This window comes from Centruroides sculpturatus, unplaced genomic scaffold (genome assembly GCF_000671375.1).
Source record: "Centruroides sculpturatus isolate CEXI.00-Female unplaced genomic scaffold, Cexi_2.0 scaffold109, whole genome shotgun sequence".
NCBI classification, from domain to species: Eukaryota; Metazoa; Arthropoda; class Arachnida; order Scorpiones; family Buthidae; genus Centruroides; species Centruroides sculpturatus.
Window position 1 is genome coordinate 214,673 of NW_019384440.1, and position 25,365 is coordinate 240,037.

Below are 25,365 nucleotides of genomic sequence, written 5' to 3' on the forward strand. Positions count from 1 at the left end.
TGAGATGTGGGATAATGATAACAGTCAAAGGAACAAATTTAAATGCAGTTGTTGCACCTAAGATGTATGTAATGTATGAAGGTGAAGAATATAGAAGTGAAAGTGTAAGTTTTTATTTTATTTTGATAATGAATAACATAAATTTTCATAATGATAGAATCGTAGTATTGTGTTGTCTTAAATCAATGAAAATTTGCTTTTTGTGTTTGTTATTCTTAAGATAAAGTTAAGTTTTGTTTTCTTGTGACTTATCCAAAACAAAAGTACTAATAATATAAGGAAAATTTATTTATTTTTAGATTTTATTATTATATTTTCATATACAGTGGTGCCTTGTACTTTAAATTTAATTTGTTTCAGGAAGCTGTTTGAAGTCAAAATCAGTTTTTCCCATTAGAAATAATGGAAAGTTAGTTAATCCTTTCCCAAACCTAAACAATACCCAGTCCAATAAACCTAAATAGCAGATAAACATAATTTAAGGTAAAAAGGCAATTAAATGCCCTAAATAATAAATTTAAAACATGAAAACAATAAATAAAATACTTAAGTACTGTATAATAACAGAAAATTGCATTTATTGTACTTTAGTGAGGAATGATTTCATATTTCTTAAGGTTACTATGCAGCTGCTTGGCTTTCTTACAAGTAATTCATTTGGAGACATCACCAGCCTTCTCATTTAGCCGTACTAGGAGGGTTTTTCCATCTCAATAACATGTGATTTCAACATTGTCACATCTTTACATTTCACATTTGCTGCTTTTATTACTTCCTTGTTCTTAAGAATGGTACACACTGTTGACTTTGGTATCTTAAAAAAAGAACTTATTGCAAAGCATTAAAGTGGTACATGTACTCACATGTGTATATGTACCACTTTAATGCTTTGTGATAAGTTTTTTTTTAATCCCAATTATTGATACTACAGCCTTCCTCTTAGGCTTCATTGCTTCCACACACTTCTTGGATGCCATGGTTAATAGGTAGGGGTTATATATATATATATTAGTGTGTATAGTTATATATATAAAACTATATACACCAAAAATAAAGTGAAAAAAGCACTGAAAACACAGGCATAGTGCAAGAGATAGTTTCATGACTAGAGCAAAAGATGACTTGGGTGCACAACAGATGGTGTTTAAGCAGTGAGCACATTTTATCACTGCATATGCAGCTTGAATGTAGAAGCATTGTTCCAACTTCAGGTCAAATTTCTTTTCTCAAATTTATTATTTGAACTCTGGAATATTTGATGTTAGTCATTCAAAATATGAGATACCAGTGTGTTATTAAAATTATTGCATAGATTTTTTTTACATTCTATTAAATTTTTACAAAATAGTTGAAAAATTTTAATTAAAATTAGTAATGTTTATTTTGTTTAATATAATAAAATTTATTTTTTGACATAAGACATTGTTTTTTCTAATATTTTGAATAATAAAATACGATTCTTTAAAATTACAAAATACAAAATATAAAAAAATTACAAATATCAAGGTTTTCATGAAGTTACTTCAAATGTTAGCATTTAAATGAATATACTAAAACTCCCTATTATTGTGCTCAGATTATCTGTGTATCATCAAAATATTAGAATTACTGTAAAATGACACTTTTCTTTTTTCCCTCAATTGTCTATTCTAAGGGACATAAGTGAGGTGATTCTAGAATATTATTTTGCAGTAGGAAAAATTGGTACTATAAATAAGTTTTGAAAAAATATCCTAAAATTAAAATGCAGTAATTTGGAAAAAATTTAAATTTTACATGATATTTTTGAAAATATAAGAAATCTATTTTTATGTTTATTGACTAGTTATACATTTCAGCTTATAGAACATGGGACTCATATTTGCATGGTTGTTATAATGCGGTTGAGTGGTAATTACTGTAGTTCATTTAAAACCTCAGAATAGTCTTTACAGTTTAGAGGGCTATTTAGATATCAGTGTTTTTCAGTTTTTCATGTATACTCATGCATTAATTAGCATAGATATGCATGGGGAGTTTGATGTATTTACAAAATGTTTATATTTATAAAGTATATACTTCTCTCAAAACTTTCATTAGGCTATAGTATATTAACAGGAGATTTCCAATTCAGGTATAAAAGGAAATTAAAAATTAATTAAACTAATTATGATAAAAGTTAAATGCTCAAATAGTAAATTATAGTTTTCAATTTAATATATCTTCTTATAGAATTGTAAAGTTGAATCTCCAAAGGAAATGAAATGTGAAAGTCCTCCAATACCTTATGCTGTTAAGGAAGATGAAATTTTGGAACTTGATTATGGATTTGAAATGGATAATGTGGAACAAGTTAGAAACATAAGTAGTAAACCTGAATTTCCTAAATTTCAAATGTATCCTGATCCTAAATATGAACCATTTAGTGAAAAAGATCATATAAAATATTACAAAAGTGATTATTTGACAATTAATGTAAGTAATTTCTTATTATATGAAACAAACAACTTATTAGTATTAAAAACTTTAATTGAAATATTTCAGGGTAAAAATTTGGATCGTGCTTCTCAGGAAATTGATGTTATTGTGCGTATTGGAACTGAATTTTGTAATGTTACATCATTATCACGTTCTCAGTTGACGTGTCGACCACCAACTTCACAGCCTCCAGCAAGAGGTTTAAATGGCAGTCCTGATAATAAGAAGATACCTTATGTTATAGTAATAACTTTATATTAATTTGTATTATTTCTTATTGATAGAATGATAATTAATATTATAATGCTGTTTATATATTGTATTTAAGGAAACCAAAAATATAAGATTCAAAGACTATGTTAGATTCTAGATACATAAATTTTATTGCAATAGATTTTAATTTATAATACACATTTACAATATATTTCTACTTCATTATCACTTTGTGTTCTCAGAAAATTTCTTGTTTAGTATTCTTCAGTTCCATTTCAAAATTAATATATACAATATTTATAGTGATAAAATAATTATAAAATATTTTTTGTTTTTAAGTATTGTAAAACACTTAAAGCTGAAGCTGGAAAATTCCTGAAAACGTTCAAATAATCATTCATTAAAGTTAAATATTGACTTCTAAAAACTGACAATATGGTCACACAAGTATTTACTTTATTATAGATTATAAAAATTTTAACTGAAAAATTTGAGATAAGATGAATACAAAAAATTAATTATATTAGTGTAAAGTTTATTTGATTACTTTAAATTATATGTATGAACATTCTAATAAAAAGTAAATGAGTAGCAAGTTATTTAGAATTATATGAAAAATTTTGAATTTAACGAAAATTTAATTTAATAGGTTGAAGTTGGAAGTAAACTCAAATTTACCATTGGTCAGTTGAGTTATGAAATTCCTGCTGGTCAAGATAGCACTCTTTCTAAACCTGTTATTATTGGTGTAATTGCTGGAGGATGCATTTTACTGTTAATAGTCATCTTAATATTGATTGCATATCGTAGAAAATCAACAGAAAGCAGCCGTGTTTTGAAAAACATGCAAGAACAAATGGATGTTTTAGAATTAAGAGTTGCTAGTGAATGTAAAGAAGGTAGGTTTAAAAAATAATTTTACAAAAGTTTTTTTAATAAACTACAGGCCCCCTATAACACTGTTGATAATTCCATTTTATATGAATTCCATATTGTATGAGTCACTTAAATTTTACAAATATGTGAGCCATTCACAGCCCAGCACACGGTTGACTGTACATTTAAGGATGAACTCCCATTTTATATATATTAAATATTTATTTTCCAGCATTTGCTGAGCTACAAACAGAAATGACAGATTTGACAAGTGACTTAACATCTGGTGGAATTCCATTTCTTGATTATCGAACTTATGCAATGAAAGTGTTATTTCCTAATTTTGATAATCATCCTGTTTTGAAAGAAATGCAGGTAAGAATCATAATAAAATTCATCTTGAGTAAAATATTGCAGTTTGATTACATTAACTATTGTATTGGTTGGTAAGTTATAATAATAAAAAGGATTAATAATAATTAACTTATTCATATATTAGCATTTGTTGATGTTATATCTTACAATGAATGAATAACCAAAGATCTAAAAACATGATATATATTTACTTTTTTTCCATGTTATGAAAACTGTTATTTTCTCAATACTTTGTTCAACTTTTAGTTAAATATATTCATTAGATTTTAACACTATGAGATTTATCAAAATTTATTAATGTTTGTAGTTTCAAGAAATTTTTGAAATGAAATTATAATATAAAATCTATTATAATTAAATATGTATTATAATAATATTTAATATTATAATAAATTATAATACGAAATCTATTATAATAACTTAAATATCTTTTGTATATTAATTAAAATAGTAATGAACTCTTATAATAAATTTTAATTTGAATTTTTGTTTTAGTTGGATCCATTAAAAAAACCTTATATTGAGAAAGGACTTAGAGTTTTTGGCCAGTTGATCATGAATAAGACTTTTCTTTTGCTATTTATAAGAACATTAGAATCCAATCGATATTTTTCTATGAGAGACAGGTAAGTTCATTGCATTGATATAAAAAAATATAGATATTCAGTAATGATAAGGTTTTCATTTTTGTTTAAGTTATATATAATAATATGGTTGCATTATTTATCTTTATATAGGCATATCTTGCTAATATAGTAGGTTGGTTAGGTTCCAGACCACTTCTATAAGTAAAGATTGCCTTAAAACAAATCATAGCCTTTTTTTATACTTGTCAGTGTAAAAGCCTAAAAACATTTTACTACCATTTATTAAATAACTTTACCGAATGAAAATCCATGCGCTACAACTTAGGAACCATGAAATAAAATTGATAAAAAACTCCCATTAAAAAACAATTAAGCCTTAATCGAGCCTTCACATAGGCTCATTAAAATCGCGATAAAATTTTTTTGCGCGGGAAAAAAATTTTGAAAACATTTCGGGACCTAAAAAACATTCCAAAAATTCAATAAAAAAAAATTTTTTCAAAAATGGCCTTAAGGACCACATTTTTCGTAACGCTATGTAGGCTTGACGTATATATACGTCAATAGAGACTGAGGGGTTAAATTTCTTTTATGTGGAAAGTCTGTTATAAGTGATGAAAAATAATGATAATTTTTTAATTTTGTTTTTATCAAAATGTGAATGAAGGAAAAAGAATGAATATAAAGAATACCTTGCTTAGGGATACTTTTATTTTTTCAAAAATTTTAATATAAATGATTTACATCAGTTTCAAATAATATCAGAAAATAATATCAGATAAATATTCATAGACATATGAAAAATAACAAGATTATTTTACCTGGGCTTTAATAATTAATAATGTACTAATAGTAAAATAGCAATTACTTCAGTCAATTCCGATAATTTACACCTATCAATTATAATATGAAAACAATTATTACGAAATTANTCTCTACTGTGTATGTATGTATATATATAGAGTGAGTAGAGTATCAATTATCTGAAACAATTTGGGACTGGGGTTGTTTGGATAATCACTTTTTCAGATAACTGATTATGTACGAAAAAATATATTAACCTATCCCATGTTGAAATTTGTTCAAATCCTGGCACATCCTTAAGTATCCTCTCATGGTTGTACCAGTGCTGCCAGCTAAAACATACACACCAACAAAAATAATATTGGAGTAGCCCAAGACATAGCTAAATATTGCAGCACCACAGCACTATCGGAAATTTAAATTTGCCAACTGGAACACTTTCAGTTAACCGATGTTTTGGTTGATCGCTATTCAGATAATCAATGTTCTACTGTATATTTAAATATACTCTCATAGCCTTCAATTTTTATACCTGAGTAATAATATAGTGCTAGAAAAAAATATATTAACCTATCCACGTTCAAATCCTGGCATGTCCTTAAGTACCCTCTCATGGTCGCGCCAGTGCTGCCAGCTAAAACATACAGACCAACAAAAATAATATTGGAGTAGCCCAAGACAGAGCCAAATATTGCAGCGCCACAGAACTAGTGGAAATTTAAATTTGCCGACTGGAACGCTTTCGGTTAACCAATGTTTTAGTTGATCGATATTCGGATAATCGATACTCCACTGTGTATATATATATAAAGTTGTGTGTATGTATGTGTGTTTGTTTGTGTTTTACACAATTTTCATAGATTGTATGGCAGGAAAGTTAAAGTTTGGCTTTGCACAGTTAACAATTTTATATTTGCAACTTTTTAGACAACAACATTACTATATTAGTTCAGTTATAATACAAAAATAAGATGTGAAAAAAGAACAACCTTTTTAATTTAAAATTATTACACATAAATTTTTGATCTATTTCAGGTCAAATAAATTCTAATATTCAAATTTCATAACAGTTTATTTTCTAAGCCACTTTGTTTGGCTTTGAAACTTTCTACAATGTAGTTCCTATAAATAGTAATTTATTTTTCGAAATTAATATTTGGAGTTACTTTTGTAGAAAAAATTATTTAATAAAATAATTTTGAACAGTAAATTTTAAGATGCAAAAAATTTACAGTTGATTTTTAAACGTTTTGAACATTCACAATTTAAAAATTTTATCATAATTATAATTATGATAAATTTTATCATAAATATAATTAAATAGGATAATTATAAAATTAATTTATTTTGTAAAAGTTTTTCAAGAAAAATTAACACACATTTTCATTATCTAAGTAGTGCAATATTTGAAATTTGATTAGCATTGTATAACAAGTTTAATTCAACCATTCCATTTCTTCTTATCTTTATAAAACATGCAATAAAAGTAGATTGAAGTCTTAAAACATGCCTGGCCTGTCACGTTCTCGATTTCCACTTTTTTCAAAAAACATAAAATCCTGAGAAAAAAAATTTTAATCTAAGTTATTTCTTATTAAAAAAAGTTAAAATAAAATGTTATNTACTTCAGATATATACTAGCCATTGTTAAAGACAATGGCACAAAAAATAGCAGACAAACTGAATGAATATTAATTAATAATAATAATTAATACATTTTTAATTGTTCTAATATTCTTTTAATATCAGTCTACAGTTAGTGAAAATCTTGGTGTTTTAGTCTTATTTACTTACCTACTTAATGTTACCAGTAAGTTTTTAACATCAGTATAGGCAAAATTAATATATTATGACAATGTGCAAAGCACTCCTGTGTTTCCTTACCATGGGGTCGAAGGGTCGCCACAGCATTTGCGATGATTTAGTTGTCAGGATTGACATCTACATCATCATGTCTTATGGACAGATACAGAAACCTTGATGGCTGTTAAGTTTGTTTTTGCATGCAAGCAGTCGTGTGTAGGCACTTGGACTCAGGACTCTGAGAAGGTTTGAGAGACAGCCAGTGGAAGAAGTGCACTCAACTATGAATTTAACATTTAACAATTTCCATTTATTTACATAGCAGTTTACATTTCTGTACATAACTTATATAAGGAGCTTAGCTGAATGCTAATTTTATAAGGATTTATCATTAATATCGCAGGTCCTTGACCGAGAGAGAGAGTTCACAATAGTCCACAAGTTGATAAATACTTTAGTTAAGTGGGTTCCATTGGTTCCTTTAGTTAGGTGGTAAAGAGGTTGGTTCCTTTGGAAATCGGAGGATTGGCAAATCAATGAACTTCTGATTCACCAGCTGGTTTGTTAGAATCTTTGACAAGTCAAAATATTGTGAAAGTTTCTTGATGTCTTGAGATAAGCAGATGGTGGGCGACGGCGGTATCCAAAAAGATTGGGCGAGAACACTAGTCCAAAGAAGAGAACAAAGGTGATGACCTATCAATGACAATTGCCAGTCGTCATCATTGAGCTCCCTTCTTTTAATTAGGGGATCCTACCAGTTTCTTTTCATGCCCTTATTAGGAATTGTTATAAGTTGGGGTTAATGGTTGAATTTTGATCATAGGTTCCAGGTGACACATTTAATGTGTTATCTGGAAAGGGAAGTGACTCCATTTAGAGATATAATCTTATATTTTATAATTAATAAGTGTTTGAAAAATTATAGCAAGTTTTAATACATTTTGACAAAAGCTTTGTTCAAAAATTTATCAAGTCCAGACTCTCACAATATAAATTAATCACATAGATAATTAAAGATATAAACTATCTACATGTGAGTTTTAATTTTATACAGACTTAACAGGGATCTGTAGAATATGAACTTTTCTATTTATAATTGTTTCTAAATTAGGAAATATTGTTATGCAATATGTTTTACAAGAAGATAGATATTATGTGATAATATATTTATTTATTGTCCACAAATTGATTAGAATTTATAAGATACTGTATGTATCATTTTAAAATATCACTTATGGTAGCTGCTATTTCGTTGTGAACGTGTCTCTTTAATCCGATCAATTCAGTTCGGTAGACTATCAATACAGCTTTCAGGTTAGATACTTCTTTTATTGTTTTGACATATGCATTTTGGACTTATATGTATTTTAAGTCCCTCTTCAGTTCAAAACTAAGGTTCTGTATCATTTTAATTGTTTCATTTTTAGTTATCAGAATTTTATATCAGTCTTGAAAGACAGTAAAAAATTGTTAAATTTGCTTAAAATTCTAATTTAAATATAATGATTACTTAAAACCAAATGCTGAAAAATTGCATATGAAGTTTGGTGGTATCAAATATTCTTTCATTATGCAGTCGACCCCCCCTATAACGCGGTAGATACGTTCCACTTTATAAGAATTTCACATTGTAGGAATCCTTAAATACATGAGCCAATCATAGCCCGGCATGCGTGCAGTTTATGGACTATGGCTGCTTGAAAGGTTTTCTTCCATAAAATTAATCGATTCTAGATTAATTTGACTCAACATTTCCAAAACACACATAATTTTTTGGGAATAATCCATATAAACTATGCTATAAACAAAAAATTGTAGGATTACTTACCAAGTGTGCACCGTTTGACGATGCCATTTCTTAAGTTCGTTTTCGTCACGGAGCAGCTCACCAAACAGCGGGCATGTTTTCTGATAAGTTATTTTTCTGCAAAAAGTTCATTGGACTTTGGAGATATCATTAATAGAAATAATTTTTATTGCCGTTGAATAAGAAATGTGTAAAATTACAGTACTGTATTAGACTTACAGTACCTAATTTATATACTGTACAGACGATAGTAAACTCAACTTACCTGCCTAAACTCTCTGTAACATGTAAGTAGTTTGGCTGTTCATCCACTATTGGTCCAGATTCGATCAATCCTGTCGCGACATGAGTCGGCGATGACGTTTTACCACATTTTACGAGTCTCTTTTAGTGTCTTTATATGAATACGGTCACAATTTTTTCACCGCGATATATGAACCCGCGTTATAGGGGGTCGACTGTATATATAGTGACAACTTTATCATTTAGATAGATGACTTGAGATTAATTTCAGACTACTTTGATTTATGTTGATATTTGTGACTGTCTTTATATAATTGAAATAGTGTATTACGGTTATATTTTGAATAAAAATACAATGATAATTTCCTTACAAATTTAGGTCTTTATTGTGCAAAAAATTGCTGTAGAAATGTTTTTGGATAATTATTTAAAATTTATAATAAAATAAGTATTGTCTCAATAATTTTATAATTAATTTTTCTCATATTATAATAATTTAAAATTTTAAGATATTGATGATGAGCTTTATGATGATGAATGGTAAAACAGAATTTTATTGCCATTAAACATCGACAATGAAATTCTGTCATCATAGTTTTTAATTATTGATTTAGTACATACACTTGATTTTGATTAATAAATTACATAATCATGCATTACTTAGTTGTTATGTTTCAGTATTATCAATTATTTGTTTATAATTATTAATTATTTCTTTCAAGTATTTTGAAGACATTGCTGGCTGAATTAATAGAAAAATGTATTGAAGGAAAGAGTCATCCAAAGTTGTTATTGAGGAGGTAAAAATTTAATCTTAATTTGAATATTTATTTAGTTTGTAAAAAGTAAATTATTTAAGCGCCAAACCTAGTCATAAATTTTAGGAAATGATAAAATTTTGAGATTTTTTTGTTCTGTATGTACTGGGTGATCATAATTAGCATATTTGTGACTGACATTCTTTTCATGTTAGGAATCTGTGTAACCTTATAACATGATGTTTGTTTCTCTGATAAGATTCAAATCAGTCTTGAAATATAGTTTGTCATGCCATGCAATGACCATTAATAATAATAATTAATACATTTTTAATTGTTCTAATATTCTTTTAATATCAGTCTACAGTTAGTGAAAATCTTGGTGTTTTAGTCTTATTTACTTACCTACTTAATGTTACCAGTAAGTTTTTAACATCAGTATAGGCAAAATTAATATATTATGACAATGTGCAAAGCACTCCTGTGTTTCCTTACCATGGGGTCGAAGGGTCGCCACAGCATTTGCGATGATTTAGTTGTCAGGATTGACATCTACATCATCATGTCTTATGGACAGATACAGAAACCTTGATGGCTGTTAAGTTTGTTTTTGCATGCAAGCAGTCGTGTGTAGGCACTTGGACTCAGGACTCTGAGAAGGTTTGAGAGACAGCCAGTGGAAGAAGTGCACTCAACTATGAATTTAACATTTAACAATTTCCATTTATTTACATAGCAGTTTACATTTCTGTACATAACTTATATAAGGAGCTTAGCTGAATGCTAATTTTATAAGGATTTATCATTAATATCGCAGGTCCTTGACCGAGAGAGAGAGTTCACAATAGTCCACAAGTTGATAAATACTTTAGTTAAGTGGGTTCCATTGGTTCCTTTAGTTAGGTGGTAAAGAGGTTGGTTCCTTTGGAAATCGGAGGATTGGCAAATCAATGAACTTCTGATTCACCAGCTGGTTTGTTAGAATCTTTGACAAGTCAAAATATTGTGAAAGTTTCTTGATGTCTTGAGATAAGCAGATGGTGGGCGACGGCGGTATCCAAAAAGATTGGGCGAGAACACTAGTCCAAAGAAGAGAACAAAGGTGATGACCTATCAATGACAATCGCCAGTCGTCATCATTGAGCTCCCTTCTTTTAATTAGGGGATCCTACCAGTTTCTTTTCATGCCCTTATTAGGAATTGTTATAAGTTGGGGTTAATGGTTGAATTTTGATCATAGGTTCCAGGTGACACATTTAATGTGTTATCTGGAAAGGGAAGTGACTCCATTTAGAGATATAATCTTATATTTTATAATTAATAAGTGTTTGAAAAATTATAGCAAGTTTTAATACATTTTGACAAAAGCTTTGTTCAAAAATTTATCAAGTCCAGACTCTCACAATATAAATTAATCACATAGATAATTAAAGATATAAACTATCTACATGTGAGTTTTAATTTTATACAGACTTAACAGGGATCTGTAGAATATGAACTTTTCTATTTATAATTGTTTCTAAATTAGGAAATATTGTTATGCAATATGTTTTACAAGAAGATAGATATTATGTGATAATATATTTATTTATTGTCCACAAATTGATTAGAATTTATAAGATACTGTATGTATCATTTTAAAATATCACTTATGGTAGCTGCTATTTCGTTGTGAATGTGTCTCTTTAATCCGATCAATTCAGTTCGGTAGACTATCAATACAGCTTTCAGGTTAGATACTTCTTTTATTGTTTTGACATATGCATTTTGGACTTATATGTATTTTAAGTCCCTCTTCAGTTCAAAACTAAGGTTCTGTATCATTTTAATTGTTTCATTTTTAGTTATCAGAATTTTATATCAGTCTTGAAAGACAGTAAAAAATTGTTAAATTTGCTTAAAATTCTAATTTAAATATAATGATTACTTGAAACCAAATGCTGAAAAATTGCATATGAAGTTTGGTGGTATCAAATATTCTTTCATTATGCAGTCGACCCCCCCTATAACGCGGTAGATACGTTCCACTTTATAAGAATTTCACATTGTAGGAATCCTTAAATACATGAGCCAATCATAGCCCGGCATGCGTGCAGTTTATGGACTATGGCTGCTTGAAAGGTTTTCTTCCATAAAATTAATCGATTCTAGATTAATTTGACTCAACATTTCCAAAACACACATAATTTTTTGGGAATAATCCATATAAACTATGCTATAAACAAAAAATTGTAGGATTACTTACCAAGTGTGCACCGTTTGACGATGCCATTTCTTAAGTTCGTTTTCGTCACGGAGCAGCTCACCAAACAGCGGGCATGTTTTCTGATAAGTTATTTTTCTGCAAAAAGTTCATTGGACTTTGGAGATATCATTAATAGAAATAATTTTTATTGCCGTTGAATAAGAAATGTGTAAAATTACAGTACTGTATTAGACTTACAGTACCTAATTTATATACTGTACAGACGATAGTAAACTCAACTTACCTGCCTAAACTCTCTGTAACATGTAAGTAGTTTGGCTGTTCATCCACTATTGGTCCAGATTCGATCAATCCTGTCGCGACATGAGTCGGCGATGACGTTTTACCACATTTTACGAGTCTCTTTTAGTGTCTTTATATGAATACGGTCACAATTTTTTCACCGCGATATATGAACCCGCGTTATAGGGGGTCGACTGTATATATAGTGACAACTTTATCATTTAGATAGATGACTTGAGATTAATTTCAGACTACTTTGATTTATGTTGATATTTGTGACTGTCTTTATATAATTGAAATAGTGTATTACGGTTATATTTTGAATAAAAATACAATGATAATTTCCTTACAAATTTAGGTCTTTATTGTGCAAAAAATTGCTGTAGAAATGTTTTTGGATAATTATTTAAAATTTATAATAAAATAAGTATTGTCTCAATAATTTTATAATTAATTTTTCTCATATTATAATAATTTAAAATTTTAAGATATTGATGATGAGCTTTATGATGATGAATGGTAAAACAGAATTTTATTGCCATTAAACATCGACAATGAAATTCTGTCATCATAGTTTTTAATTATTGATTTAGTACATACACTTGATTTTGATTAATAAATTACATAATCATGCATTACTTAGTTGTTATGTTTCAGTATTATCAATTATTTGTTTATAATTATTAATTATTTCTTTCAAGTATTTTGAAGACATTGCTGGCTGAATTAATAGAAAAATGTATTGAAGGAAAGAGTCATCCAAAGTTGTTATTGAGGAGGTAAAAATTTAATCTTAATTTGAATATTTATTTAGTTTGTAAAAAGTAAATTATTTAAGCGCCAAACCTAGTCATAAATTTTAGGAAATGATAAAATTTTGAGATTTTTTTGTTCTGTATGTACTGGGTGATCATAATTAGCATATTTGTGACTGACATTCTTTTCATGTTAGGAATCTGTGTAACCTTATAACATGATGTTTGTTTCTCTGATAAGATTCAAATCAGTCTTGAAATATAGTTTGTCATGCCATGCAATGACCATTAATAATAATAATATTATTATTATTAATTATACCTTGAAGTTATTTTACTTATATATCTATGAGTTGAATTTTAATTTTTCATTTTATCCAGGTTAAATTATGTTCATTGTACTCGAAATCTCTTTTAGTTTTGCATTGGACAGGTTTCCAGCTTATAGTAAAATTTAACATAGAAAATACTCTGTTCTGAAGAAATTTTTCCAATTAGGCAGGTTTCCATTTTATTTGGATTTCATTTTGGACAGGTTTTACTGCATTAATTACAAAAAGAAATTATTACTATATTATCATTTAAAACTATTTTTGTCTGCCAATCGATGGAATCAACTTTAAAAAATTTTTCCAAAATTGATCTAGCAGCTTATACAAATAAATTAGATAATATACTTAGAATATGTTTTTGAAAGCAAAAACAGTATCAAAATAAATTAATAAAACTTACATGAAAACATTTTTAATAAAAGAAGAAAAATTTAAAAATAACTAAATAGTAATAAAGATATCAAAAGTTTTCCATAAAGATCAAAAATAAAACACAATTTTTCCAAATGTGATAAGTAGGCAATACCTGACTATTCAATAGACATAACTAGCTTAATCCTCTTCCCTAAGCAAAAAAAAAACAGCAGGAATTAATAACAAATTTTAGATAGCAGTCACCTACAAATTATAATTTATATATATAATTTTTATTGAAAAATTTTAAAAAATGGAATTTAGTTTTTTAAAAAATAATTTTATAATAAACTTTTTACAATGGAGCTAATATATTTTAAATTTAAAATATAATAAGGTTTATAGGTTATTGTTTTGTTGTTTGATTAAAAAGTAATTTTCAAGATTTTTTCCTTGCAAGATACATGTGTAAATAACTAATATGTATGTAAATATATAAGATTAAGTATAAGATAATAGTAAGATAAGATAATGTATATAATGTAAATAAATTTTGTATGTATAACATTAAGTTATTTTAAAATTATATAATTAGCAGAACTGTTTATAGTATAGTTATGATCTAAAAAGAAATTATTAATTCTATATAAATGAAATATCAAAATTTTGACTTTGATATACTAGTTAAAGAATAAAAATATTTAAAATATATATTATGTAAAATTATTTTGTAGAATAATAATAAGAAAACATATTAATTTATAGGACTGAATCTGTTGCTGAAAAAATGTTATCTTCATGGTTTACTTTCCTTTTGTACAAGTTTTTAAAGGTATTATATGTTTAAACTTAAATATTTCAGTGAACAAATAAGAAAATATTTTAAAGAAAAAATTTATTATATTTTATTTGTATTATCATCATTCATGATTTATATTCTGTAGGTTCGTCCAGAAAATGAGAGACTTGATTTCATATTATAGATCTTTTACTTTTTAAATAAATAACATAATAAGATTTGTTGTCAAAACTTTAATTTATGATAAGTATGAAATATTAACTTGCAATTATATGCACTTTTTTAATGCATGTACATGCATAAAGTGGCAATTTTCTGTTTTTTTCATGCATAGTTATTCTGCATGTAATTGCTGTTCCTCAATTTGACTATTTTGAAAATGTCTTTTACACATGTCAAATTTCAATATCATATGTTGTTTTGTTTACTGAACAGTGTCCTTTCAAAGGTTTCCTATGGGAGCCCTTGAAACAAAGTTGCATAAACATTTAAATTCTTGACGATCATTGTGCCCAAGGCTATCTTATGGAGACAAACGTTCAACTTCATAGCAACTTGCAGACTGCCATATCATTATGTCAAGTATAGCTGAGAAACATTCATGATGCCATTTTTGATCCTGTCAGATTACAAAAAATAATATCAGAGTGGAAAATTGTACATAATTACATGCACAAGACAGTAAATTTCCACAGTGGTTTTTTGAGAGCCTGTGAAAAGTGGAAAAAGTTTCTTTCAACTGAAATTTTTACAATGATGGATAGCATGTAGAATGAGTATTATTGGAGCACAGAATAAGCTAATTTGGTGAGAAATACCCATGAAAAAACTAGTAAGCACAAAATTGTTACTATTGCATTTTATCACAGTTAATACTGTTCTTGAAAAATTACTGCTATTCTTAATGATAATGCTATAACAGTTTTAGATTCTAGAAAACATAATAATAATTTATGAAAATATATGTTGCACTTAGTACTATAGCAAATATTCAGTTGATAAATACTGATGATGATCTGCTTATAAAAAGTAAATTATTTAAGTTGGAATAAGATAATTTTGATATCAGCTTCTTGTCGTAAATTACTTATGTTATACTTTTGTCCACTTTGGACATTCTTATGTACTAGGACTTGTTAAACTGAGGGAAGAGGAACACAATTTTCAATTAAAATATATTTATTGTAACATAAGATTATGTTACAATAAATATATTTTAATTGGAAATTGTGTGGTTTCTCTTTCCTCAGTATAAGTTCTAGTACATAAGAACGTCCAAAGTGGACAAAAGTATAATATAATGATAAGATAATTATTTTCAACAGATTTGAGGTTGTATAAATTGTAAATCAGTGTTACTATGGGCTATTGTTGCAATTCCTATAAGTTGTTCAATAATCTGAAAATTTTTCTTTCCATCTTCATTCCATTTTTTACAATAGTTTAATATAATTTTGTATTTTTATTATAGTAGTAAGATTTAGTTTGAATATTTGTTGTTTTTTATTAATAATGAATTAATTAAAGAATAAATGAAAAAATTGAGAATATAAGTTTAGTGGAATTAAATTTAAACCATAGACCAGATTTTAACCTCACTGAGGAAACCTTAAGGATGAATTTTACTGCTATTTGTTGAGGAAGGGGTTGCACTGCATAGTGCCAGAATTGCCACTTGTCAATATTTTTATTAAAGTGGCGATAAAAGCCCTAGTCCACTAAATGCTTGACATTCAGTGTGAAATTGAATCACAAATCACACTTCAGGAAAAACAGCAGAATGAGTTTCCGTGCAATGGGAAAACAGCTATAGGATTGCACTTGGTAGTATAATACTTTTGTAGTTGTTTTCAGTAAACATAAATTATTGATGTGGGCTCTGTCACAAATTGTACTTATTACTGAAAAGGGACAGACAAAAAAAGTTTGATCTGAAATGCATTTAAATAAAAAACATCTGAAAACTAATTGTTCCTGAGTGATTTTTGAACTTTGGTGATAGTCAGTTTTGAAGAACATAACAATTTAGTGTACTTGTCTAAAAACCCCTCTTTCAGGTGGTTAACAAAATAAAAATTATATGATTGCCTTGTCTACATTCATTCAAAACAGTAATCAGTTCAATTTAAGACATTATTCCATTTTAAGACATTGGACTGATTACAGTTTTGAAGGCTAAATAATAAATTGGAACATGCACAAAACCAATGGAAGTTATATAAACTAGGAGCTACAATACAGCAGATTTCATTTACTTGAAAATAATGCTTGCTAAATCTGTTTAGTATTTATTTTTTATAATGTATAAATATTGTTTATTTATTAATAAGTATCCAGATTACAATGATAGAATAAGTATTTTTAAAATTTTATCATATTAATTCTTAAAATATTAATTTTAAAAATTAAGAATAAAATTAAATTTTTATCAAAGTTAAATTTTTCTTTTATTATCATATCTTTTTACAAAGATATTTACATATTTATAATTTTTTTCTGTATTTATGATAGGAATGTGCAGGTGATCCATTGTTTATGTTATATAGAGCAATCAAACAACAAGTAGATAAAGGACCAGTTGATTCTATTACCAGTGAAGCACGTTATTCATTATCAGAAGAAAAATTAATTAGACAATCAATTGAATATAAAAGNGAATAACACTTTAAATATGATCAAATTTAATTTATGTGAAATTAGTATTATAAATTAAGACTGTTCCTGAAAATATTTTTTAACCATAATGCTGCATGTAATAAGATTTTATTATTCATAAAAGTTTGATAAAAGTTGAATGATTTTAAAACAGACTAAAAAGCAAAAACATCTCAAAGTTTTACAATGTACTAGTTTATAACTTTTGAGGATTTTTGCTTTTAGAATTCTTGTTTCACTGGGTGAAACAAGAATTTTAAAACTTTGTTAAAACAGTAATAAAATTGCTATTTTTACATTCATTTACAGTAGAGTGTCAATTATCCGAAAGTCAATCATTTGGAAGAATTCCAGTCGGCAAATTTAAATTTTCGCCAGTGCTGTGGCACTGCAATCTTTGGCTATGTCTTGGGCTACTCAAATATTTTACATTTTTGATACTAAATTAACATCTGAAGTATAATTTTTTATTGTTTTTATATTTTTCAATATATTTATTTTGTTCGTACAAAATAAAAAAATAATTTTTAACTATACAATAGTCTTCGTTAGGCTTAACATCGACGAAAATTCAGTGCGAAGCTACACGCAACGGAGAAAAATGTCAAGATGGGATAAATTAATATATTTTTTCGTACATAATCGGTTATCCAAAACATCGATCTTCCGAACAACCCCAGTCCCCAATTGATTCGGATAATCGACGCTCTACTATATTTGTTTAATAGTATATTTTATTAGAAAAATCATTTTATTTTATAATAATTTAATTTTTTATTTAATTGAATGTTAGAAATTTTTTTTTTTGTTTTTGAAAGATTTTGTGAAAGATTTTTATAAAACTGAAAGATAAATATTTTAGTTTTTAAAATCATAACTAAAAAGAATAAAATAATGAGATTGAAATACAAGTAACCCCCGTATAACACGGGAGTTACGTTCCAAAAAATTGCCGTGTTATGTGAATCTGTGTTATACAAAACAAAGAACTAGTGTGAAGAGAGGGATTAGGTTCCAAAAAAAAAAAACATGCCGTTAAATCCTTATTTAAATCGGATTTATTATTCATTTTTTTTCATAGGTAAAATACTTATTTATTATTTAAGTAAATATTTTACCAGAGGATTATCCATCCTGTATGATGATCTCAGCATGAGCATCATCAACTGGTAACAGTTTTTGGGTGCGTTTGTTAATAGTGGTTGCTCTACAATGGGAGTGCGCTGCTGTTTGTAGGCATTTAGGAACAACGGTGAAAGAAAGATGGCGGCGCCTGCACTATAGATAGTATCATGATGGAGGAATCTATCATTCTAAAATGAGGTTTTAGAGGCAAAAGAAGGGTTCCAGTTGTAAAATTTAACCATTAAATGGATTATTGTTGAAAGAGCATTCAAAGTAGCCACGAAAACAATTAGAATGCTTGCATGGAGTTACATGGAAGTATAAAAGAACACACCCTTTATTACATTTCATGTTGTACGAGGGTTTTACCCAATTCTCGAACCGTGTTAGAGTGAATCCATGCTATAAAGCTATAAAACCACTGTGTTATACGGGGGATGTTCCCAATTCTCAAACTATGTTAGAGTGAATCCGTGCTATAGAAGTGCCGTGTTATATGGGGGTTACCAGTAATAATATTAAAGATTAAAAAATGAAAAGTATAGTGAAAATGAATAATAATACTCTGAATGTATAATTATGTTCAAATATTTCAAAATGTTTAAATTAGATACAGTCGACCCCCTATAACACTGTTGATAATTCTGTTTTATATGACTTCCATGTTGTACAGGTCACTTAGATTTTACAAATACATGTGCCGGGCTGTGAATGGCTCACATATTTGTAAAATTTAAGTGACTTGTACAACATGGAATTTATATAAAACAGAATTATCAACAGTGTTATAGGGGGGTTGCCTGTAATAGCTTTTTTTAGGAATAATTGTGTTGTTATTATACAACTTAGTGGCTTAAGCTACAATAAAACCTATCATTTCTATTAAAAAAATTAAATGAAATTTTTGAAAGATATTTTAAATTTATGTTTAGGTTCCTGATGGAGCTTTATTGACTTTAGTTCCAAGACAACAGACAATGTATAATATTCCAATAATAAATGAAAAAATTGAGAAATCTCACAAATATGGTATGCATAATTTTTCTATAATGTTTCTTAACTTAAAATTGTGAATTGTCTTGTTAAATAGCATTATTGTAAGAAATCAAAATAAAGCATTATTTTTAATTAAAATAAAAATATGTTGAAAATTATTATTTAATATAATATTTATTAGACTTAAATCTTATTTGTAGAATTTAATATACTGTAGCTTCTTCCAAAAAATAAATTTGTCAAACAATTTGTGGCCATTTTAAGTCTAATTCTTTAAAATTTAATGGAAAAACGTATATAAAGATTGTTTCTAAATTGTTTTTTAACAATGAAAATTTACCAAAAGTCCTTATTTCTTTAGGCAGTTTAATACAGCTTTATATGGTTCAATATATTTGATTGATCCAAAAAATATATAATTTTCAATGGTTTACATATTAGAAAAATATTTTATTCATTTTTAAGATTTTATATAATAGTAATGTAGACATTTGAATAATAATTTTTTTTTTCAATTTTCATTTAAGTATAAGATAAAGTATTAATTGGTTTTTAGAAGATCAGAATAAGTACAATAAAATGTTTTCTTCAATCTTTAAACAAACATATAATTCATAATTTTATTGATTAATTTCATTAAATTTTCAATCACTTAAAATTATTTTGTATTATTTGCATAGTAATATTTCTTTCAGATTAGTTAACTAAGTATGATAAAACAGTAATGAAGACAACATATGAGGGCTGTTCAATAATTAAAATAAAAATTACAACATGTTAGAAAAAAAACTTGAAAAGTTCAATAAAGTAAATTTGTTGTACTTTTGATCTGTGCCTTAATTATCAGACAGTGATTTTAATTGTTTATTGCTAATAAGCACTGAATAACACTTTAAATATGATCAAATTTAATTTATGTACAGTCGACCCCCCTATAACGTACGTTCCTATAACGACAATTCCTATAACATAGCGAAAAAATTGTAGAAACTTTCGTATAAAGTACCTCCTATAACGTCGTTTCGCGACAAGATTGATAGAGTCTGGACCAATAGTGGATGAGCAGCCGAACTACTTTCNGATTTATATTCTGTAGGTTCGTCCAGAAAATGAGAGACTTGATTTCATATTATAGATCTTTTACTTTTTAAATAAATAACATAATAAGATTTGTTGTCAAAACTTTAATTTATGATAAGTATGAAATATTAACTTGCAATTATATGCACTTTTTTAATGCATGTACATGCATAAAGTGGCAATTTTCTGTTTTTTTCATGCATAGTTATTCTGCATGTAATTGCTGTTCCTCAATTTGACTATTTTGAAAATGTCTTTTACACATGTCAAATTTCAATATCATATGTTGTTTTGTTTACTGAACAGTGTCCTTTCAAAGGTTTCCTATGGGAGCCCTTGAAACAAAGTTGCATAAACATTTAAATTCTTGACGATCATTGTGCCCAAGGCTATCTTATGGAGACAAACGTTCAACTTCATAGCAACTTGCAGACTGCCATATCATTATGTCAAGTATAGCTGAGAAACATTCATGATGCCATTTTTGATCCTGTCAGATTACAAAAAATAATATCAGAGTGGAAAATTGTACATAATTACATGCACAAGACAGTAAATTTCCACAGTGGTTTTTTGAGAGCCTGTGAAAAGTGGAAAAAGTTTCTTTCAACTGAAATTTTTACAATGATGGATAGCATGTAGAATGAGTATTATTGGAGCACAGAATAAGCTAATTTGGTGAGAAATACCCATGAAAAAACTAGTAAGCACAAAATTGTTACTATTGCATTTTATCACAGTTAATACTGTTCTTGAAAAATTACTGCTATTCTTAATGATAATGCTATAACAGTTTTAGATTCTAGAAAATATAATAATAATTTATGAAAATATATGTTGCACTTAGTACTATAGCAAATATTCAGTTGATAAATACTGATGATGATCTGCTTATAAAAAGTAAATTATTTAAGTTGGAATAAGATAATTTTGATATCAGCTTCTTGTCGTAAATTACTTATGTTATACTTTTGTCCACTTTGGACATTCTTATGTACTAGGACTTGTTAAACTGAGGGAAGAGGAACACAATTTTCAATTAAAATATATTTATTGTAACATAAGATTATGTTACAATAAATATATTTTAATTGGAAATTGTGTGGTTTCTCTTTCCTCAGTATAAGTTCTAGTACATAAGAACGTCCAAAGTGGACAAAAGTATAATATAATGATAAGATAATTATTTTCAACAGATTTGAGGTTGTATAAATTGTAAATCAGTGTTACTATGGGCTATTGTTGCAATTCCTATAAGTTGTTCAATAATCTGAAAATTTTTCTTTCCATCTTCATTCCATTTTTTACAATAGTTTAATATAATTTTGTATTTTTATTATAGTAGAAAGATTTAGTTTGAATATTTGTTGTTTTTTATTAATAATGAATTAATTAAAGAATAAATGAAAAAATTGAGAATATAAGTTTAGTGGAATTAAATTTAAACCATAGACCAGATTTTAACCTCACTGAGGAAACCTTAAGGATGAATTTTACTGCTATTTGTTGAGGAAGGGGTTGCACTGCATAGTGCCAGAATTGCCACTTGTCAATATTTTTATTAAAGTGGCGATAAAAGCCCTAGTCCACTAAATGCTTGACATTCAGTGTGAAATTGAATCACAAATCACACTTCAGGAAAAACAGCAGAATGAGTTTCCGTGCAATGGGAAAACAGCTATAGGATTGCACTTGGTAGTATAATACTTTTGTAGTTGTTTTCAGTAAACATAAATTATTGATGTGGGCTCTGTCACAAATTGTACTTATTACTGAAAAGGGACAGACAAAAAAAGTTTGATCTGAAATGCATTTAAATAAAAAACATCTGAAAACTAATTGTTCCTGAGTGATTTTTGAACTTTGGTGATAGTCAGTTTTGAAGAACATAACAATTTAGTGTACTTGTCTAAAAACCCCTCTTTCAGGTGGTTAACAAAATAAAAATTATATGATTGCCTTGTCTACATTCATTCAAAACAGTAATCAGTTCAATTTAAGACATTATTCCATTTTAAGACATTGGACTGATTACAGTTTTGAAGGCTAAATAATAAATTGGAACATGCACAAAACCAATGGAAGTTATATAAACTAGGAGCTACAATACAGCAGATTTCATTTACTTGAAAATAATGCTTGCTAAATCTGTTTAGTATTTATTTTTTATAATGTATAAATATTGTTTATTTATTAATAAGTATCCAGATTACAATGATAGAATAAGTATTTTTAAAATTTTATCATATTAATTCTTAAAATATTAATTTTAAAAATTAAGAATAAAATTAAATTTTTATCAAAGTTAAATTTTTCTTTTATTATCATATCTTTTTACAAAGATATTTACATATTTATAATTTTTTTCTGTATTTATGATAGGAATGTGCAGGTGATCCATTGTTTATGTTATATAGAGCAATCAAACAACAAGTAGATAAAGGACCAGTTGATTCTATTACCAGTGAAGCACGTTATTCATTATCAGAAGAAAAATTAATTAGACAATCAATTGAATATAAAAGCATGGTAAATGCTGTATATCAACTAAATATTTTCATGTACTGTACATGCATAATGTGTTGTTATAATATTCTTATTCTGTTTTAGTTAATTGTGGATTATACTTGTTTGTTGCAAAAAAGATTTATTTTTTTTAAATTTTATTTATATGTGTGTTTTTTTATTTTTTCAGATTGTATTTGTATCAATGTCACCACAGACAGCATACATGTCTGGTTTAGAACTTCCAGGAGAAAATATTGAAACTCCTGTGAAAGTTTTAGATTGTGATACTCTATCTCAAGTTAAAGAGAAAGCTTTAGATGCTATATATCGAAATACTCCTTTTTCTCAAAGACCAAGTAAAGAAGGATTGGACTTAGGTAATGCATTTAATTTAATATAAAGATAATTTATATTATCCTTTATATCATTTATTAATAATTTATGTTAGTAATTTTTAAAAATATCAATGATGTATAGTTGTTCAAAACTTTGAAAATAATTACTCATCATATGAAAAAAGAAAAGTAAATTATTTTGAAAATGAAATATTTAACAAATATATTTATGGTAGAACAGTAGAGCATCGATTATTTGACTCAATTGGGGACTCAGGTTGTTTGGATAACTGAAAAAATCGGATAACCGAAAAGAAGGAAAAAATACATTATTAGTATAGTATATTAGGATATTAGTATATCCCATGTAATTAGTTTATTAGTACAGTAGAGCGTCAATTATCCGAATCAATTGGGGACTGGGGTTGTTCAGAAGATTGACGTTTCGGATAACCAATTATGTACGAAAAAATATATTAATTTATCCCATCTTGACATTTTTCTCCGTTGCATGTCACTTCGCGTTGAATTTTTCGTCGATGTTAAGCCTAACGAAGACTATTGTATCGTTAAAAATTATTTTTTTATTTTGTACGAACAAAATAAATATATTGAAAAATGTAAAAACAATAAAAAATTATACTTCAGAAGTTAATTTAGTATCAAAAACGTAAAATATTTGAGTAGCCCAAGACATAGCCAAAGATTGCAGCACCACAGTACTGGTGAAAATTTAAATTTGACGACTGGAATTCTTTCGGATGATTGACTTTCGGATAATCGACACTCTACTTTATCAATATATCGCTATTGGCCAACTTTGTGTTGAATTTTCATTGATGTTTAGCCTAACAAATTTTTTTCTAAAATAATAATTGTCACTATTGTATCATTAAAAATTATTTTAAAATTATTTTATTGCTCATGAAACAAACAACCACTCATAATTAGAAAATTAAGTTTCATTTAAATATTGGCCTCCCTTCAATGGTCGAGCCGTTGATGCCAGCTAAAACACGCAAAAATGTAACAAAAATAATATTAAAGTAGCCAAGACATAGCTAAATATTGTAATGCCACATCACTAGCGGACATTTTGAAATTTGCCGACTAGAACAGTTGGTTAACCGATGTGACGGTTAATCGGGGGTCGGATAATCGATGCTCTAATGTATATTCTTATGCTATTATCTCTAAGGATCAAATATTATTTTAAAGACTATTTTTGGAAATATTTTGTAATCTATATACAATAATATCTGTACTAAAAATGTTCTCTCTGTTCTCTGCTCTAAAATAAAGTCAATATTAATCTAATACTAAATATACTTAAGTAATCATTACATACTCAAAGTAATTATAATTTGGTGTATATTAATATTACAGAATAAAATACAAAATTTGTTGGGAAAAAGAAATTTTTTGATAAGTGCTCATTAGAATTATTGTAATTGATAAAGACTATAAAGTAGCATGTTTTGTTGACATAACCATTCTTAATGCAGATTACACACAGGCATGAATGTATAGTACATCCCTGTTTGTTTTCAAATTAAAGCTCGTTGAAATATATAAAATGATTACAATACCAATTATATCTTCTGAATTATGAATATTTTCATTTAACTATACATGAAAATGCAGCAGTTTTAAAAACATGCAACATAATAATTTCAAATTAATACCAAACAATTATTATTAATTTTTAATATTTTAAATACAGTCGACCCCCCTATAAGATAGAGATACGTTCCATTCTCTAGGAATCCGATTTCTTACGAATCCTTCCAATCACAACCCGACACGTGTCAAGTTTACGGACTACGGCTGTTTGAAAGATTTTCTTCCATAAAATTAATCGATTCTAGACTAATCCGACTCAACATTTCCAAAATACGTATATATTTTTTGGGAATAATCCGTATAAACTACGCTATAAACAAAAAATTGTAGGATTACTTACCGAGTGTCACCATTCGACATTGCCATTGCTCAACATTGTTTTCGTCGCG

At 27.4% G+C, this 25,365-nt stretch overlaps 1 protein-coding gene and 1 long non-coding RNA gene across 2 annotated transcripts in view; both read left to right on the forward strand.

Annotated features, from left to right (window-relative positions):
* LOC111620115 (plexin-A2-like) overlaps positions 1–25,365 on the forward strand; it is a 90,483-nt gene that overhangs the window by 42,230 nt on the left and 22,888 nt on the right. Inside the window, exons 22-32 of the mRNA XM_023361974.1 lie at positions 5–104; positions 2,212–2,454; positions 2,524–2,700; positions 3,320–3,569; positions 3,779–3,921; positions 4,417–4,547; positions 9,891–9,968; positions 13,116–13,193; positions 14,621–14,687; positions 22,893–23,039; positions 23,206–23,395. Of these exons, the coding sequence (XP_023217742.1) occupies positions 5–104; positions 2,212–2,454; positions 2,524–2,700; positions 3,320–3,569; positions 3,779–3,921; positions 4,417–4,547; positions 9,891–9,968; positions 13,116–13,193; positions 14,621–14,687; positions 22,893–23,039; positions 23,206–23,395 (1,604 nt within the window). The remainder of the gene's footprint in view (positions 1–4; positions 105–2,211; positions 2,455–2,523; positions 2,701–3,319; positions 3,570–3,778; positions 3,922–4,416; positions 4,548–9,890; positions 9,969–13,115; positions 13,194–14,620; positions 14,688–22,892; positions 23,040–23,205; positions 23,396–25,365) is intronic.
* LOC111620123 lies at positions 13,116–17,302 on the forward strand. Its single transcript, XR_002755859.1, has 3 exons — positions 13,116–13,193; positions 14,621–14,687; positions 17,166–17,302. It is a non-coding gene; the product is annotated as an uncharacterized LOC111620123 (long non-coding RNA).